This window comes from Strix uralensis, chromosome 6 (assembly GCF_047716275.1).
Source record: "Strix uralensis isolate ZFMK-TIS-50842 chromosome 6, bStrUra1, whole genome shotgun sequence".
NCBI lineage: Eukaryota > Metazoa > Chordata > Aves > Strigiformes > Strigidae > Strix > Strix uralensis.
This window is the reverse complement of record NC_133977.1, coordinates 41,021,253-41,038,871: the sequence shown is the minus strand read 5'-3', so window position 1 is coordinate 41,038,871 and position 17,619 is coordinate 41,021,253. Positions and strand designations below refer to the sequence as shown.

The window sequence follows — 17,619 nt, the reverse complement described above, 5'->3', positions numbered from 1 at the left end:
GTATCTTCACCAGAGTCCGTGAAACATCAGCATCTCGGAGGAAGACATTTGAATCCCAAGCAGTTGTGTAAGACTGTGGCTTGTCGCCTTCGGAGGCTCTTTGGAGACGTTACTGTGGTGTGGCTGAACAATAGTGGTTTAGAGAAATGAAGACTGGGGATTCTCCACTGTGCTGTGGGGTTTTTGACCTTCCTCTGCCTGGGAAGCTTCATTTAAGGCAAGAAGTTCTTACTTCATCCTCAGCTCCTTTTGTCCTGAACGTATTGTCAGACATAAGCTGGACATGGGGCTGAAGGTTTGCTTGTATATCTTACTTCCTTAAAATATGTGACTGGTAGAAGAAAATATTTGGTATATTCAGAACAAAAGGATTTAGTCATTCTTGGACAGCATGATTCAAAAGTGAAAAATGCTGAGAAGGTGCAGACAGACGTGGTGTGACGTAATGTGTCTGCAGTACTATTTTCTGTGGTAGCAAATGCTGTAGTTCCTCTGGCTCCTGAATTGAACATTATTTAGTCATGTGGGAAATCCTACTGAAGTCTGTGAAGTTATTTCTGAAATTAAATTCAGACATGTGACTGCAAAGTTTGCTGAACTGGGGCCCCAGTCCTGAATGATATGTAAATTATTATTCATAAGGTTTGTTTGCTGTTCCTATGAAAGGAGAAAGGTTCTAACATCCCTGTCATGATGGTGATAACAGTAGTAGTAGGGTACTAGTGGCTTACTTTGATGAGACATTGATCCACTGAATCTCTTGATTAACAAATAGTATTTCTGGATTCTTTGAACTGAAAATTGGTACAGAAAGCCAAGAATTGCTTGTAACTTGGTCTGGAAAATAAGGCATGTTAAGGTCTTGCATGTGTTTTAGTTATAATTTAAATTTAATTTGACAGAAGTATATATAGTCCTGCAGGTTCTTTAGTTGCAGTCTAGATAACAGAGCAAGTTTGGAAATACATGATTTATGCAGGCTTACAGATCTGGAAGTATGCACATATCCAGTTGCAGTCAGTTATCATCATTACACTTCTGAAAATTAGCAAGAATTTTGTTGGAAGAAGAAATGGTTCGTGTTTTTTTTTTTTTTCTCTCCACTTTTTTTCTCTCCTTTTTTTTTTCTTTTTCCACATTTTATTCTGGCCTGTGGAAATTTAACTTGAAATAGTTGCTAAATAATACTGTCAGAACAATCAATTTGGTTCTTACAGACATTGTGAAAAAAACCTTGCACTTTTCAAAATAGGTACTATACACTGCAGGCATGGTTGGTACCTCCTTCTACAGATGCCCATGAGCTTTAAAAGAAGCATTTAGGTTTTGAGGTTATTTAAAGATTCCTAATTTTTTTACTTGTCTTTTAGACTTTATTTAGCTATGCAAGATATCACCATATTCAGTATTTTTTATAATAAACATGTCTAGTCAAAGAAAGCATTAATGAAGCAATTCCCCAAATAAAACAGCCCATCATATCTGAGTAGCAGCAGAGAGAAAGTGTGGTCTTTGTAGTTTAATCAAGATCACAAGACTTGTTTTGAGCGTCTGTCATCTAATTTTACGGCACTTCATTTCAGAGTGGGACTGCCAGGGTCACATGCAATTAAAACACAGGCAAGATTTGTCTTGTGAAATCTTAACATAAAAAGTAATGTGTTACTCTATTTTAACTTTTCTACTGAACTCTGTGAACTCACTAATTACTTTTCCCCCTCTTGTCACCTTTTTGATATGACATGTATTTTATAAAGGAGATAGAAGTTTGGAATTTTTTTTCTATCATGCATATGATTGAGGATAACAAAATTAAACCAGAGAAAAAAGGAAATGTATTTTTCAGAAATACATTTTTAGAAATATCTGAGCACTACTGCTTCAATTACAAAGGGACTGGAGGATCAAATTCTAGGAAATAACTATTAATCTGCTTAACTAGGGCAGGTAGAAGCGTAATAGCAGACCAGGGATTTTAGTGAGGCCAGTCACACAGACTGGAGTTTATTCTCTTGAGTGGGGTGACAGGGGAAGGGTAAAGGGACTTTAATGTGGTGGTCCATGAGAAGCACTAAAAGCCGGTATCTATGTAGCTTCTTTATAGCTTTAGCCCGGTTGTTGCATCATAGTGATCAGTAAATTGCATGGACCCTTATTAACCTTATTGATAAGGAGCTTAGGGAAGTCCCATTCAGTCCAGAATATATTCTTCTTTTTGTTCTCCTGTCTGTCTCGGTTTGCAATCCCAGTCTCTTTGTATAGAAATCCTTTATGTTGCACCTCAAAATTCTGTGCAAGTACTCTGCTCATTTAACTTGGAGCAAGGGAACTGTAGAGCAGAAAGGGTTGGAGTACACATGGGGCCATGGGTCTATTTAAATATAGCTGGGACACCTGGAGAATGTTTGAAAAATTTCTTTAAAGAATCTTTTATATTGTTCTTCTTTCAGTGCAGCTGGGGTCTGTGGGGATCAGGGGATTATTTTTGATACCTGTCTAAAAGAGTTATGTCTACACTGATTTCCATCCCTTGCTACTAATTAACCTTATTGTATACAGGAAACAGTCTATTTAATACCTGCATTCTTTCTGTAATGCCAAGTAAAATGAAATCTAGTGTGAAATCTAGTTAGCGTTTGCCTTTTTGAAGTCATTTTTGAGTTTCCAGTCCGGGTGACTGTGACCTCAAAACTGAAAGCTATAAAAATGGTCCCAATTCTGGCTCAATGGGAGTTTCTTGAAGATTCTCTGTTCACCTGGACTTGCACGTGTAGTAAATTGCCCATCTTGGGCAATTTTCCCAGGAACCATCTATTTCTGGGTCACTCATAGCCCTGCAAATCACATATGTTCCTGCAGTTCCTCCTAAGTAAAGGAGTCTCCTCCTTCCTGCTGGAAAGATCACACTTCGGCTGTTTCACTGTACAGAGACTTATAAAAATTTAAATAGCAATGGTAAAAACAGATACATTAAGGAGAACAAGGAAGGATGTTTTAAAAATGTCACCCTCAAATGTAGAAGATGATGAGGGTTAGCTAGGTGACCGAGATAAACTTAAACTGTAAAATGGAGAGCAAAAATGTGGATGATGTACCATATTTTAACAGACTTTTAAAGCCTGCTGAACAACGCTGATTTTGATTGTGTCTGCTCCAACATGCAGATACAGCAGTCATTACCATACAGCATGATCTCTGAAAAGAATATTCACTAAAATGAATTTTCTCATGTATTTGAGGAGGAAGTGTTCCCCTGGATGTTGTAAGGCTGAACTGAGCCCTGTGGCCCTGCTTTCTCTGCAGGTCTCTGACCACATCCCTGATGAAGCAAGGACCAAAGGCAGGGTCTGACTTTTACAGGAGATTGGCTCAGTTTCTGAAAGAAGACTCAGGTCAGGTGTCTGGGTTGTTCACTTGGGGACAGGCCATCTGCATGAACTTGGGAGTTTTTAACAACAAAATCCTGAAGAAAAGGCTGTCATTTAGTACTAAATTTGCTTCATTTAGTACAAAATTATGATATCAAGAACAAAGCTAGACAAAACAAAGGACAACAAGCAAAAAAAAAAAATAACCTTTTTGATACTGACTGTGCACCAATATTGACAGCATATACACTAAACAAAAAAATTTGTTTTATTTGTTAGCATTAGAGCTCAGTGGAAACACCAAAGGAATAGGATGTTTATATCATTAGTTATAATCTATTTGGGAAGAATGAGAAGTATTGTTTTCATTCCTGCTGGGGCTTGTCAGATAGCTTGGCTATTGGAATTGTGCTTGATGGCAGAAATATAGTCTTATGGACTTGAAGTACTGAGTGTATGTAGGTGTCCATCCCTATGGCTAAGTGGCCACAGTGAGGATCCAAGATTTGGTTTAAGGAGCCTGGAAGGTGCCTCTGGATCCCTTTGTATAACTAATCGTCAAGGAAAGGGAGAGAAATTTTCTCATTTGCTGCTTTCCTTCCATTTCTTGTATTTTATACTTATTTTGGTCAATAAAGCAATGTTCATTTATGTTTTACACCATTCTTGAGAAAACACATTTCTTGCAGCGCAGCCTTTCCAAAAACAACAGAAATAATCTGGCTTAACTATAAAAGATTTTATTATTATTATTATTATTTTCTTCTGCCTTTCCTACTAAGCTCCTCTGCAAAACAGCTAGAAATTTTCATTTTCAAAACATTAGTACAGCAAATTGCCATCTTTCTGTGCACGGCATTCTCTATGTACTCATCATCTGAATGATTCCGGATCACTCTCTGGCAGCGTGAATCACAGCATGCCCTCATGCCTGCCTCTTTTTCAATTATATCTAAGAGGAAGACTGCTGGAGACCCATTTTTTCATCTTGCACAGGACCCCAAAAGTGCCAGATCTCATTTCAATATGATATTATGACAGTATGATAAAATGGATGTTAACAGGACACTGACTAATATGATCTGTAGAGAAATGATAGAACAATACAGTATTAGGCAGATTGTATTACTAACGTGCATTTTACGGACACAAAATTCCCTTTATAAACAGGGTCCTAAGATTTAATCCTTATATCCTATGATCCTAGTTAGCGTTCTAAGATATTCTGCAGCAGAACTGAAATTTTTGCATTCTTAAATGAAATACATGTATTTTATTTTATCATAGGGCCACCTATATCACTCCCAATTTACTAATGAAACTTGGCATTCAAATGACTCATCAGCATGTACTGCAAAGCATAAAAATAGATTAATGTGGCATACGTTTCTTTACCCATAAAAAAGCACCTTCATATAGTCTCAGTGCTGTCTTATTCAACAAAAAGTATGTAATTTCCTTCCCCTAGAAGGTTGAGTTAAAAATGAGCTAAATGTGTGAGAAAGCCATTACCGCGCTAATGAAAAGTTCGATACCATTTGAATTTTTCATCATGGGATATTTGTTCTGTAGCACACAGCACTAATATTTACTGTCACTGGTACAGTATGCACAGTAATTAAGTTAGTCATCAACGTGGTGGATGTTAAGCAAAGATGTTCCTGCGTGAGCTTGGACCTTTTTCACAGATATTTCACATGAAACAGCTCTTCAAGCATTTGTAGGTTTGGTTGATGAAGTGATGGGGACAGAATAAGGCTCAAAAGGATTTTAGTGTCTGGTTTTGCTGCAATTGGACCTTGTGCTGGGAGCTCCCTTGCCCAACGCAGTTATACCATGGTCAGCTCTCCAGAGGGGATACTTTCTGCTGCCTCCTCGCCACAGGGCTGGTTTAGCAATGGGTACAGCACCTCGCAGCACCCAAAGCCTGCTGTAGCCACAAGACTACTACTGGCAGCTGTAGGCTTTTAGTCCAGTTTTAATTTTGTAGCAGTTTAGCTGGGCATGCAGATAGTAGGGCAAGACAGTCACGATTGAGTTCTCTGTTTTTTGGACTTAGTAACATCATTTTTATACAGGACAGGAGACAGAATTTTTGGTTTCATACTGCCTCTATAACCAGAAGGATGGTAAAAGCAATATCAGGTCCTTACTGACTAAATGATGACCGTGTAAGGGCAATCGGTACCACTGTGATCGCTCTTACTGTAGAAAACAGACTGCGGTTACAAAATGACGCTTCAGCCAAAATTTTTTTCCTCATTGAGAACATGGACAGTTCATTTCACTTGCTTCATCCATGATGGCAGGGTGGTGCTGAGGTTTGTTCAATGTACAGCTCAGCAAGAGGCCAGTGTAACGACACAGGGCGGCTGCCTATCTCCCTTTCTTCCTCTTCTTCCCTTGTTAATAACTGCAGAAGGATTTTATGTGAAATTAATAAAATAAACATAGGAACAGATGCAATTCTGGCTGTAGTAGCATATTCCCCTCAGTTGTCAATACAGGAGATGTGCTAGGGCCAGAATATGAGCCTCAAGGGCAGGACTAGCTTTTTCATCAAACTCCAGTCTAATGTTTTCAGGAGACTTCTTACCATAAGTGCAGTCTCTTTGGAGAGCACCAGAAAACCTGGAATGTGCCCAATATCCCAAGTGATCCAGCTTTTTTCTGCTAAACTGTCTATCCATTTTAAGTGTCCTCCCACGCTCCCTTTGCCCCCACCTCTTAGTGACACAGGCCACATCTGGGCTCTTTGACACAACCTGCCCATGGGTTCCTGGAGATAATTGTCAGACACAGCTGTTATTTTGTACATGTACCTGTGCTTTGACAACTAGGCATAGTGTAAGTTTAAATAAATAAATCAGAGATGTGTTCAGAGCCGTCTAAACCTCGGGAACCTCTGACATGTTTATGGTCAGATGAACTTCTGACAAATCCCACAAGGTCCTCATCATTAGGTGAGTACAGAAAGTCCCAAGACCTGACTGTGAGACGTCTGTCACCCGTGCTATTGGAGCCAACAAGTCCAAAAGGAGCAGTTTTTGATAGCAGAAGATTTCCCCCCACCCACCACATTATGCTTGGCAAGTGGTCGGAGACAGATGCATGTTTGCTTCTTAATTAGATAGCTTTTTCCTTTCTATCCATAAGTTCTTCTGGTTGCTTCCACAGGAGAGTGGCCGTAGGAAAGACAAGAAGCACAACTTGTGACCCCGGTAGCCTTGCAAAGCACACTTGAATTAAGGCAGAAAAAGGCATCCCAACCTCGTATGTGAGTGATAGATTCCTTTTGCACTCGGGCATGTTTGGGGTCAAATGTTCGAAATCTTTTATGAATCAATCCCCAACTATACAGATAAGAAAAGGATTAAAAAAAGCTTTTGGCCTTCACAAGCTAAAATCAAAGGTCTGGCTGTGTAGAAATTATCTGGGATATGAAGCAATTAAAGCCTGATGTGGGTAAATAGGAATTTCTGCATCCTGGAAACGGTTTTTTTGGGTAGTTTCTTGTAATTCCAGGCTTTTCAGGGTGCCTGAGCAGAGCGTGCAGCACTGTCCTGGCTGGTCATGCAGACCCTTTATGCCACTGATCTCAGGGTTCACCTCTCTCCACTACTTGTTAGGAAAAAATTGCTTTGAAACAAGTGTCTGCTGATGATTGTAAGGAAAAATGGCATTGCTTCTGAGGTGGAGCCTACGTCTTTCTTTGCATTTAACAAGATCACAGATTTCTCTAGCAGCACCTCTCTTCTGTAGCGGAGACCCTATTTGTACAGGTCAGCTATCCAAAAACCAAAACATTAATTGTTGTTCCATAATAACACAGATCATATAGTGGTAGAAAACGAATGAGGAAATTTACTTTAAGCTCCTTCTGCCTTAATACATCCCATGTCCCTGATTTTCCCCACCCCATATTTGCCTAGCTTCCTTAAAGCCATTTGGGATGTTATCCGAGAAACTAGTTTACTGAGGACCTGTACTCTAGGGACACTATTTCGAAAGAGGTTCAGATTACCTGAAATACAGACTATGTGTGAGTTAAAATGATATTATGGCGAAGAGAATGAAAATTAAGGATAAAGTAGCTCTGGAGCATTACCCTTTCCTGGACCTAGTCACTTGATATGGGTCAAACCTGAGGGGGAAGGATCTAGAGGAGCAGAGACACATCTCTCTCGTTTATCCATTGCTGGGACTTCTACTTGACAGAATAAGGCTGACTTAAATTAGGAAAAAAACTAGTTTCCTGTGGCAGTAGCTGCTTTGTTTCTTCCAGAAAGTGGAAAAAGAGGTTTCTGTCCTCACTCTCGTTCTTTCTTACACCCTGTCCAGAAATCACAGAGAATGAGTAATTTGTAAATCCCACATCTTTTCCATCAATGCTTGCGCTGAGTCTGCCTGAGCCACTTAAAAGGCCCAACTTTTTAATCGATTAGCTGGAGCTGCTGTGCTCCATGACAGACTCTTGAGAACCAGGGAATCCTCATCCCTGTGCCAGGGAGATCCTGACAGTAGAAGAGCTCCTGGGGCAGAAGAACATGAACTCAGAAAATGCACCAGGTCTCTGTTCATCTTCTTGTGTTTCAGGGAGGATGGTAAATTGTCCAGTCAAGGAAATGTTTTGATTTCCAAACCCATTCCTTTCTTAATTTTTTTTTTTTAATTTTTTCCCTTTGTCCCTTTGTTTTGGGAAATGAGAAAAATATATAAAAGCAAGTTATTAATAAAACATCTATTATGCCCATGAGACAAAGGTCCTTCTGTATTGTTCAGATGGCATGTTTATTGTTGACATCTCTCCCTTCTGAGTATGCACAGAACCCTGAAATCCTTTTACATTTTTAATAAGATTATTTCTTTTTTCAATCTAGTGCAAGAAAACCTCATTTGCAATATGCATAATACTCTCAAAAACTGCAGCATCAGAGGGAAAGCATTGCCAGTGTTTTTGGCTATCTACACTTCAAAGAGACATGACATGAAAAAGAATAGTACTAGAGTTCTCAAGAAGGTGCTTGTAATTTTGCATCTTAAGGCATGTTTGTTTAAGGTAGCTGCCTTATCTTTCATTTCTCACGTTTGAGGCAAAGCATGTCATAAGCACAAAAGGAAATTTGGTTTGCTTTCCAACCAACAATGCTCAGGAAAGCTGGAATAACTGACATTATTGTGTTGTTTTGTCTGAACTCAAGTGTCTTATGGAACAGGGTGGTCATCAGCTCTAGGTTCATGCAGCACTGTGTGGCCTGGATCTGTGCAGAATTTGTGAAATTGTGTTGGGCTCACAGCTAAATGTGGATCTCAAACTATAAACCAAGTGTCTGTACAGTATCACCTAGGTGCTTCATCATCAGTCTACAATGATGTGATCTTAGAGTACAGCTGTTCCAAGGGAGCTGATTTACTGTCGGATCCTTGCCCATCTTGTAGCAGATTCCAGGTCCATGTCCCTGAGCTGACATAGGCTTCATTTTAATTTTGCAACATCAAAAGACAAAAGCAGTTCTTCACACTGGCATCCTGTGGGTAAGCCAATATCACAAAGACTGCAAGGGGTGCAGAAACTAAGGTGAAAGTTGTTCAGGCAGGTGCCAGAAACCTTTAATCTGATCCGCACAGCACTTATTGTCTTCCCAGGCTGAATACATACTTACACAACAGAAAACCTGTCACCATGTAGATCTTTCTGGCTGTTGTCAAGAGGCAAAAGGGGTTTGATTTGGATTGGGTTTGGGGGTTAGAAAATAGGCTTTTGTCATCCCAACAACCAGGAAATTGCCATTAACCACAGGCCCTACAGAACCGTGTCCATTGGAAAGAGAGCTACGGTGCACACATGCAGGTGGTTTTGCTTTCCTAGTCTGGGTATGCTAGAGGTTGATGCAGAGTATATGGCATGTGTGTGGTCATTGCTGATATTATATATATAAAGATATATATATATAAAGTCACTTCCCACCCTGTCTTCTCTCCTCCTGCCGACTGCCAACATTGTGTGGCTGAAGTTGCTGATGCAAATTTGGATAGTTGCAAGGTGAGATAGCCACAAGAGAGAAACCGGCAGCACTGATATGTTCTCTGTATGGACCAGAAATAGCCTTTAGTTCCCCAAATTCCCTTGCGAATCTGGTGCATGGGGAGCACTAAGGACAGTTCAGTTCTTCAGTGCAGAGGAGCAATCAGATACAAACAAGCTACCTGATTCTTCTAAGAGCTGAAAAGAGATCAATAATGAAAATATTAAGGATCTTTTCACCTTGAATACTTAGGGTTTTGTTCAAAAGGGAAGAATAGATACACAGAGCATCCAGTGAAAGACAGAGCAAGTTATAAGAGGTGTGGCAGATCTTCCATATGAGGGAAGGTTAAATTGCTTAAGAGACAAATGGGAGGTGATATGTTAGTGGTATATAGGAGAGTGAATTGCCAGAAGAGGTCAGTCAGACAATCCTATTTAGTCTTTCCCATAAATCAAGAGCAAGTGGAGTGCTATACAATAATACTAAAAGCTAATGAATTTAAAAGTGATACAAGTAAAATATTTTCTTACGTAGTGTGTAATTAACCTGGGAAATTCATCAGATACTATTAAGACAAAGAGCCTAGCAGGATTAAAAATGGATAATAAGTGACAGAAAAGACATATAGATAGAAATGTATACAGGGTGTTCAGCCATTTACTTAAAACCTTTTGCTGCCTGGGGCTGCAAACAAACAACCCCTGTGGGAAAGCTAGATGTAAAGATTGGACTTCTTGTACCTTCTTCCCTGCAGTGGGTAGGCTGGAGGATGAGCAATGGACCAAGTTAAAACGCTTTCAATATGATCACTCACACTTTCCAGAGCAGAAGGCACACCTCCACCTACCCAAAAATGCAACCAGAAAACATTCCAAAAACTTCTGAGCTGCTTCTTTGAAAGCTTCTGAGCTTCAAGATGATATAGAAATCACAGGTAGGGAGATAGTCACTCCTTTTGCCTCCCAGACATGCAGCCAAGAAACGTGTGGATAGGACCTGAGAACAAGAATTGTATTTTGACACAGATGGAGGAGAATCATGTGAAATTTATGAGTCTGCCTTTTATTAACTGATATGTGCTCTAAAATAGCTCTAAAATGGTGGTGTTTTGTGGCTAATTAATTGGCGTGCATTCTGAACCTGCAGTGTTTTATGGTCCCTCTTAAACTTATTAAACAAAGCTGTCAGCTTCTACTGAAGGTGCAAGGTATTGCCCCAGGTTTTACAGTGTGCACAAAGATTTTGAGGTGCGCGGACAAGCTGCTTTGCTGTGGGATGGTGGGTTCCCTGCACTTCTGGAGTATTTCTGAGGGTTTAAGAGTAAACTTCAGAAAGTCAGCAAACTTCACCATAGTTAAGAGCTTGGAAGGCAAATTTCTACTTGTTCCTGTTTCCTCTGAGGTTACCTTGCCCTTGAGTTGCAGGGATCAGTGGGGTTAACCACCTGCAATGACCCAACTACCAGATTATATGGGTGAATTCAGAGAAAGTAAAGGTGTAGAATATAAAGTTTCAATTAAAAAAAAGAATGGGTCTGAATAAAATGAGCACTAAAATGTAGTGTTATCTTTTGACAGGGCTGGCTCTGTGACTCAGTTTCTCACACCACTGATGTGCAGTGGTATTGCATCCCCAATTCTCATGTCTTGAGTTTTGAGCGCGGGTCTTTTTAACTTCAGTCTATGTTTTTGTGTGAACAACTCATGTTTTGTACCCAGCATGCAACCAGATCTTTGTAACAAGGATCTGTAAGGAAAAATAGGCATTAATTCTCATAGTATTTCAGGTATATTTGGAACTTTGCAATTACTGAGTGTAAAAATAGCATGCAATATACAAGTAATGGTAGAGTACATTCATTTGCTGTGATAACACGTGGTTTAATTGGCACAAGGATGAGACTGCTGCTTTAGTAGCATCCTGCAAGCATTCTCTCGGTGAAGCCTACTGACCAAAGCAAGGGCTGTAGGACTTGAGCAGCGAAGGGTTTGGGTATCGCCCACTTGCTGGAGACTTTTCTCATGTGTTGCCCTTGGTCCTTAGGGAACAGTTGTGTTTTCTAATCCAAAGTGAGCGCTAGGGCAGGTTCCTCTGTTCTGCAAAACAAGCATTGCCCTGGGCCAGTTTTTGCATCCTACAAAAATCAGGACCTGTGGCTGAGAGAGACCTGTGTCTGTGATTATGCTCAGCTTCCTTATGCTCCATGTTTCCTTTTCAAATCAGAAGTGCAATGCAGGGGAACCTGCTGTGCAGTGATAATACGTGCATTCCCCGAGGCTTGTCTTTCAGCCTCTTCTGAGAATTAGCCATGTAAAATCTATACACTGCCTGATTACACTGGTGATTGTGGTCACAACTTACTTTCCAGCTTTCTTCCAAACTCTACCCATGGTCTATATACTATATAGCAATTGATTAGTTGAACTTCTTGAGTGCCTTGGGCTGAATGGCAGTCTTTGGCTCTGTTGCAACATTGGGTGCTTACAAAACCAGGCTGAAAGTTACCTGCACTGTAGCTGTCCTAGCAGAGCATTAAAGAACTATTAAAATCCATGTTCTCTTTATATATATCTGTACATATATATGTAAATAAAAAGAAGGATGAAAATATCTTCAGGGCAGTTTACGTGTCCTCTTCTGGCTGTAGCTCAGCAAGTCAGGCTGTCTTTCTCCTTGTTTGCTCAGAAATTCTATTTTGCAGTTGAATTTCTTGAGTTAAAAACAGACAATTTTTATTGCAAACGTTTAAGATTCAGTAAATGGATTTTTAATTTTTATTTTAATGAGAAATCTTTCTATCTGGAAATGTCCTTTTCAGTTCCATTACAAGTCTCTTTCTGATGTCTGCTTTTACTGTAGTAATCCCAGTTACTAGGACAGCTGTCTTTTCACATGAGTTTGAGTAGAAGATACTCTGTATAGGGAGAAGATGCTGATAAACACATTCTCAGCCTTCATTTTTCTGATCATCTAGCATTACTAGTGATAGCTCCTTGCTTAAAGTATCCGTGGTCTTTCTCAAACTGAAGCTAGTTCCTGAAAACAAGGTCTTCTGCAAGTCTAAATTTGACTTGGTAAAAATTTAGCAAAGTTTGAGCAAAATTTTTACTAAGTCATAGTGAATATTCTTATAAGTAACAATTGGAGAAACAACGTGGTAGTGATATAGGCCCAGTGAGTGCTCATGCGGGATGGAGGCCAAATTTAGACACTTTTGGGATTTAGAAATGTATGTGTCCAGCAACAAAAGAGTGTCTGTCGGAGCCCTGGACTGTGAGTTTGGTTAACAAAGAGCAAACTACCTGAGCAGGAGGAAAAAGAAACCCCACTGCAGTTAAGGCTTGCAAATATTTTTTTTTTTTACTCTTACCATCTTTTGTCTGGCTGCTTTCTGCCCTGAGGGGCTGATGGCAGGAGCTGTGGTGCTGGCTCTTTGACTAAGGATTGAGTAAGTAATTTTTCCCACTGAATTATGTAGATATTAAAGGAGACAGGGAGAAGACTGGTCCCTTTGGAAAGGGAGCAGCTTGGTAGCAAGGCATGGTTATTCCTTTCTGTTGTCAGGATGAGAAAGAATAGACATCTGCTATACACTCCAGATGTATACACTCCTCTGATGAGAGCCACTTGTGTCCTCCCAGAGTTGGCTACCCACGTATCAGGCCTCTATCTTTAACAAAGCATTTAGTAGAGAAGTCAGCACGTTTGTACAGCGTTAATGTAAAGAACCCTTCAAAACCAAAGAAAGGCTTATGTGTCCAGAAGTTTGCTTGATTTTTAAATTTTTTTTTCCCCCCAACCAAATCAGTAGATCTTAAGAAAGATATGGGTTCATTTCATAAACCTTGTCTTGCTTATAAAAACTAGAAAAGAGGAGTCTCCATGCTCCAAAGAAAGCTTAAGAGAAGATTAATTAATTAATTAAGAATCTTTTCTTCTGAGTGTAACAGGATCCAAGTAACAAGTGAACTTTTCATTTCCAGTAATAGCAGAAATTACTTCAATAGCATGATTGTGAGCACCCGTGGGGCCATAATGTGAATGGTCTTTATTAAGGAATAGACTGAACTTCTGACTATCTTTCTTCCAGTCATTTCCACAGACTATAAACAGCGCCTGGTTTGTTGCTATTAAAAGAGTCTAAAGACGATGATGCTGAAAAGCATTACTGTTTAAGTACTCATGGCTTGACATTAACATGAAAAATATTTTCTTGAAATTAAAGTGAATTTGGGTTCTCCAGAACATTATCGTTTTGTTCAGTAATTATTATATCGAATATTTGTGATATGGGGGAGATGGTTTTTTGGCGTTGTGTTTTAATTTTAATTACTGGTCACTACCCCTCTGTTTTGTTTGATTTTTCAGACATGTTTGAAGTCAGAAAACATCTTAGGGACAATTTTTGTTTTCCCAGTGTTATTTTCTGCCTATATTAGTACCTGATGAAAGAACCCAGTCTTATTTAACTATCAGGCCTCATTATATGTTTGTTTCCATAAATGACCGCTCTGAGGAACAACCTTTCCTGAATAACATGGTATTTTGCAAAATGATGCTAAGTAAAAACTGAAGTAATCCATGATCTGCTGAGGTGATATTGAAGACATATCTCTCATGCACAGCAGATCTATGCATTAATCCTATGTTTTGGGGTCTTTAATTGCTTTAAATATTTGCTTCTAGATCTGTGTTTCACACATCTTATTTACATGGTTTATTTTTCATTTTATGAACAAATCGATAACCAGACAGACTCTTTACCACACTGGATTAGTTTTATTTATTCTCTTTGAACTTGATTAAAAAGCTGTCAAACATAAGTCTACATTTTATCAGCAGAATACTTTTACAAAATAGAGTAGGAGATGTGTATAGCTGGAAACATACATTTCAAAATGAAACAATATTTGATATATTCTAGACAGTTACCCTTTTGTTTATCCATGACAACTGAAACTAACCATCAAATGCATAAATTGATTCAAGTCTAGCCAAGTAATCCTAAGGGCATATGAAAAGGCTTTTTTTTAAAGTTCTTTCTAGATGAATTTAATGTAGTTCACCAATAAAGCATCCTCAGGAGCACAATACAAATGCTACAGAACATGAGATAGCTGGGGAAAGCAGGCAGATGTACAGTGTGATGAAGAATCAAAATGGATGTTACATTAAAATGAGCAGTCATGCAATGTCTTCATTTCATGTACTGCATTTAAGTAAAAATGCCAAAATTCCAATTTAATTTTTCATTTTTTTTAGGCACTGTTATGTAAATAGTGACATTCTGTTTTTTTTTTTTCTTATTTGTTTTAAAAGTATTAAATGTAATTGTTTTTTGAACTCTTGGAGCAGACAAATTGATTATTCATCATGTCTTTAACTTTTGATAAATATCAAAGAGAAAGGTAAATTGTTCTCAGATTAGGTACAATTAGTCTGGTATCACTGTTTTAATTCATTGCTTTTAATATACACATTTTAATCCATTTTCCACAAATCTACATATTTTAATCCATTTTCCACAAATCTCCTCAATTATTATTTGTCTTTCTGTGCCATTGCATATGTTGGTAAACAGCATTTTCTATGGTCTTTGGCCATATGCTGTATGCTCAGCTCGTAAAAAAAAAGTGACACTTGGAGTGCTAGCATAATGAAACTCTCAAAGGGTTAATGCAGAATACATATAGGCAAATGTTGACAATATTTTTTATTCCAATGTTTGAAAATTAAACACAAAATCATCATTAAGTTTTCACAAAATGAGGCATCTGTCACTTGAAAGAAAAAGAAATATTTCAGAAATATGTTTACAGAAATGTAAAAATATTAGACATCAAGACAGATGTGAACGTTTTCAATAACAGGCCCTGTCTGTCAGTCTTCCTCAGAGCCGAAGATCTTGCTGTACTCACTCAACATAAGTTCAACTATCTGATTTTGGTACAGCATGTGGACTGCCATGTTCCCTGTCTCCTTTTCAGGTCTAAGGAGTGTTGGTCCAAACACAATTCCTAAGCTTTGTGTTGACATAAGATTCACGGATTCCTTGGCTGCTATCCTGTTGACGAAAGGAAAGAATTGGTTAAAAAAGAGGGATGTCAAAGGAGTTGCTGTGGCATATGAAGTACATAGAGGCACTTTTTAACTGATTCTCCTAATAAAGATATTTGTTTGGTTAGGTTATCAAAAAGAAAGAAAAAGGGGAGGGAAGAGACAACTTCTGCCAACCTGACAAGCAAGGAAAGGAGAGTCAGCCCCGGGCAGCAAGATGTGCACAGGGTGGAGGGTTAGAGCTCCATTTACAGTACTCATATCAGGGCACAATTAGCTGCTTTCAGGTGAGCAAGCATTGGTTAGTGTGTGTGCTATAAGGCAATAATTTCTGAGCTCATACAATGAGATGCTAAAAATAAGGATTTCTCTTTATGCTGAGGGAATTGAGCACTTTTGGTGTCAACTGATTCGGTGGCTCTAGGGAGAAACTTCCCTGTTTCTCTTAACATGGTCTCCAGCACTGAAAGAGTTGGGAAAACAAAAAAAGCCCCTTAATATAGAGCTCATATGAAACACATTCCTTCTGTTAACTTAAATCCAATCAAGTTAGTATGGTCTGAAATGGATTGTGAAATTTATATAACTAAAGACTCTTGCATGCCTTATCCTGACACAAAGTTTCTTGAAAGACACCGAGACCACATACCTTAATGAGATGACTTAGAAAATAATGGGAAGGATTATAACCTTTGATATCTTTATTACCCACAAAATTACAAGAGGAGGACTATTATTATTAAAAGTTGATCTTATGTCTGTATTAAGACTTAATATTCTTGTGGAAATGACATTAAGGATGGAGAAGTCTGGTCTAACAACAGTATAGGTTTAATGGATGGAGTTTAGGTAGGCAGTTTTGCATAAATCTCTGTAGTGGTGAGTACGAACTAAGTAGAAATCCATTTCCCTCAACCCTCCAGAATATATAATATATCCTAGGTTGGAAAGACTAGTAAATGAAGATACATATTTTATAAATAATTTGCGCAGCTCTACCAAGGAATGCGACCTAAATGTAACTTTAATACGTAAATGTTTGAGTATATGGATGCTTCCTTAACCTCTTAGTTTTAACTTAAATATTCCAAGTGGATTGTTGAAGCCAAGTTCTGCTTTTCCCCCCTTTCTCTCACTGTCACTCATTTACCTTTTCAAAATCCAGACAGAAATTTAGAAATCATCATAGCTGTCTCTGTTTTCCAATACCTGTTGCTGAATTTACAGTAAGCTACACTATAAGTGAAAGAAACATCATGAGACGTAATGGCTTGAGTCACTTAAAAAAAGGTTTCTTTCATGTTAATGGGTGGGTCACACTGCAAAGAGCATCATCTTGTGGATTTCTGCCAATCCTGTAGTTTACCACATTGCTCGAACATCAACGCTCATGTTTTTTTCCCCTATATAAATAGGAAGCATTACTTAGTTCTGCCTCATGCTTGTAACTGTGGTGTCCATTGCACAAAACACTCTCCATATGGCACTAATCAGATTGGCTTAACTATTAGTTTCTTAAAATATAGCATCTTTATTATAAATTGAAAACAAATAATTATCTTTCCTCTGTGGTAATATTAACATATCATCTCCTCTTAGGAGTTCAGAAAGACTCAGAAGTTAAGTTTTGTTGCCAAATAACTGTGTGGGCTTCTGATGGACGTCGCACATCTTTATCACAGTTAAAAATGTTTGTTGCAGGGGTGAGGAGGTTGTTTTGCTTAATGCCACTTATACAGAAGCACATACATTAAGCTTGGTGTCTCCCTGTGAAAAAGACTTGATTTCTGCTGAGCTTGTTACATGCTAGACATTGGAAACCTTATAAATTATTGGTAGATGCCATCAGCGTGGTTAGAGATGTTAGTGCACCAGGGAGGAAAAAACATATTTAGCAGTTGTATCTTGCATCAATTTAGAGATCATCAGTTTAGCATCAGCCCTGGCTTTGCAATGAGGTGGTGTTGATAACGGACAGCACTGATGAATCTGGAGGAGAACCATCTTGCTGGGAGGAAGTGGCAGTGGACCATGGATGACCAGAGTCAGGGTGAAGAATGATGGTGGCAGAGCTCAATTTACTGAAGGGAGAGGAGGGGACTGACTTCCTTTATATGTAAAATGTGGAGCAAGATGTTGAGATCTTATGTTTCTGGTGCACAAAA

General features: G+C 38.8%; 1 protein-coding gene across 5 annotated transcripts in view; it reads right to left on the bottom strand.

Moving 5' to 3' along the window:
• Nucleotides 1–14,156: 14,156 nt before the first annotated feature.
• ARHGAP15 (Rho GTPase activating protein 15) overlaps nucleotides 14,157–17,619 on the bottom strand; it is a 326,332-nt gene continuing 322,869 nt past the window's right edge. For all 5 annotated transcript variants that reach the window (XM_074873787.1, XM_074873784.1, XM_074873788.1 and 2 more), the window contains one exon: nucleotides 14,157–15,461. In XM_074873787.1, the coding sequence (XP_074729888.1) occupies nucleotides 15,278–15,461 (184 nt within the window). In that variant the 3' untranslated portion in view covers nucleotides 14,157–15,277. The remainder of the gene's footprint in view (nucleotides 15,462–17,619) is intronic.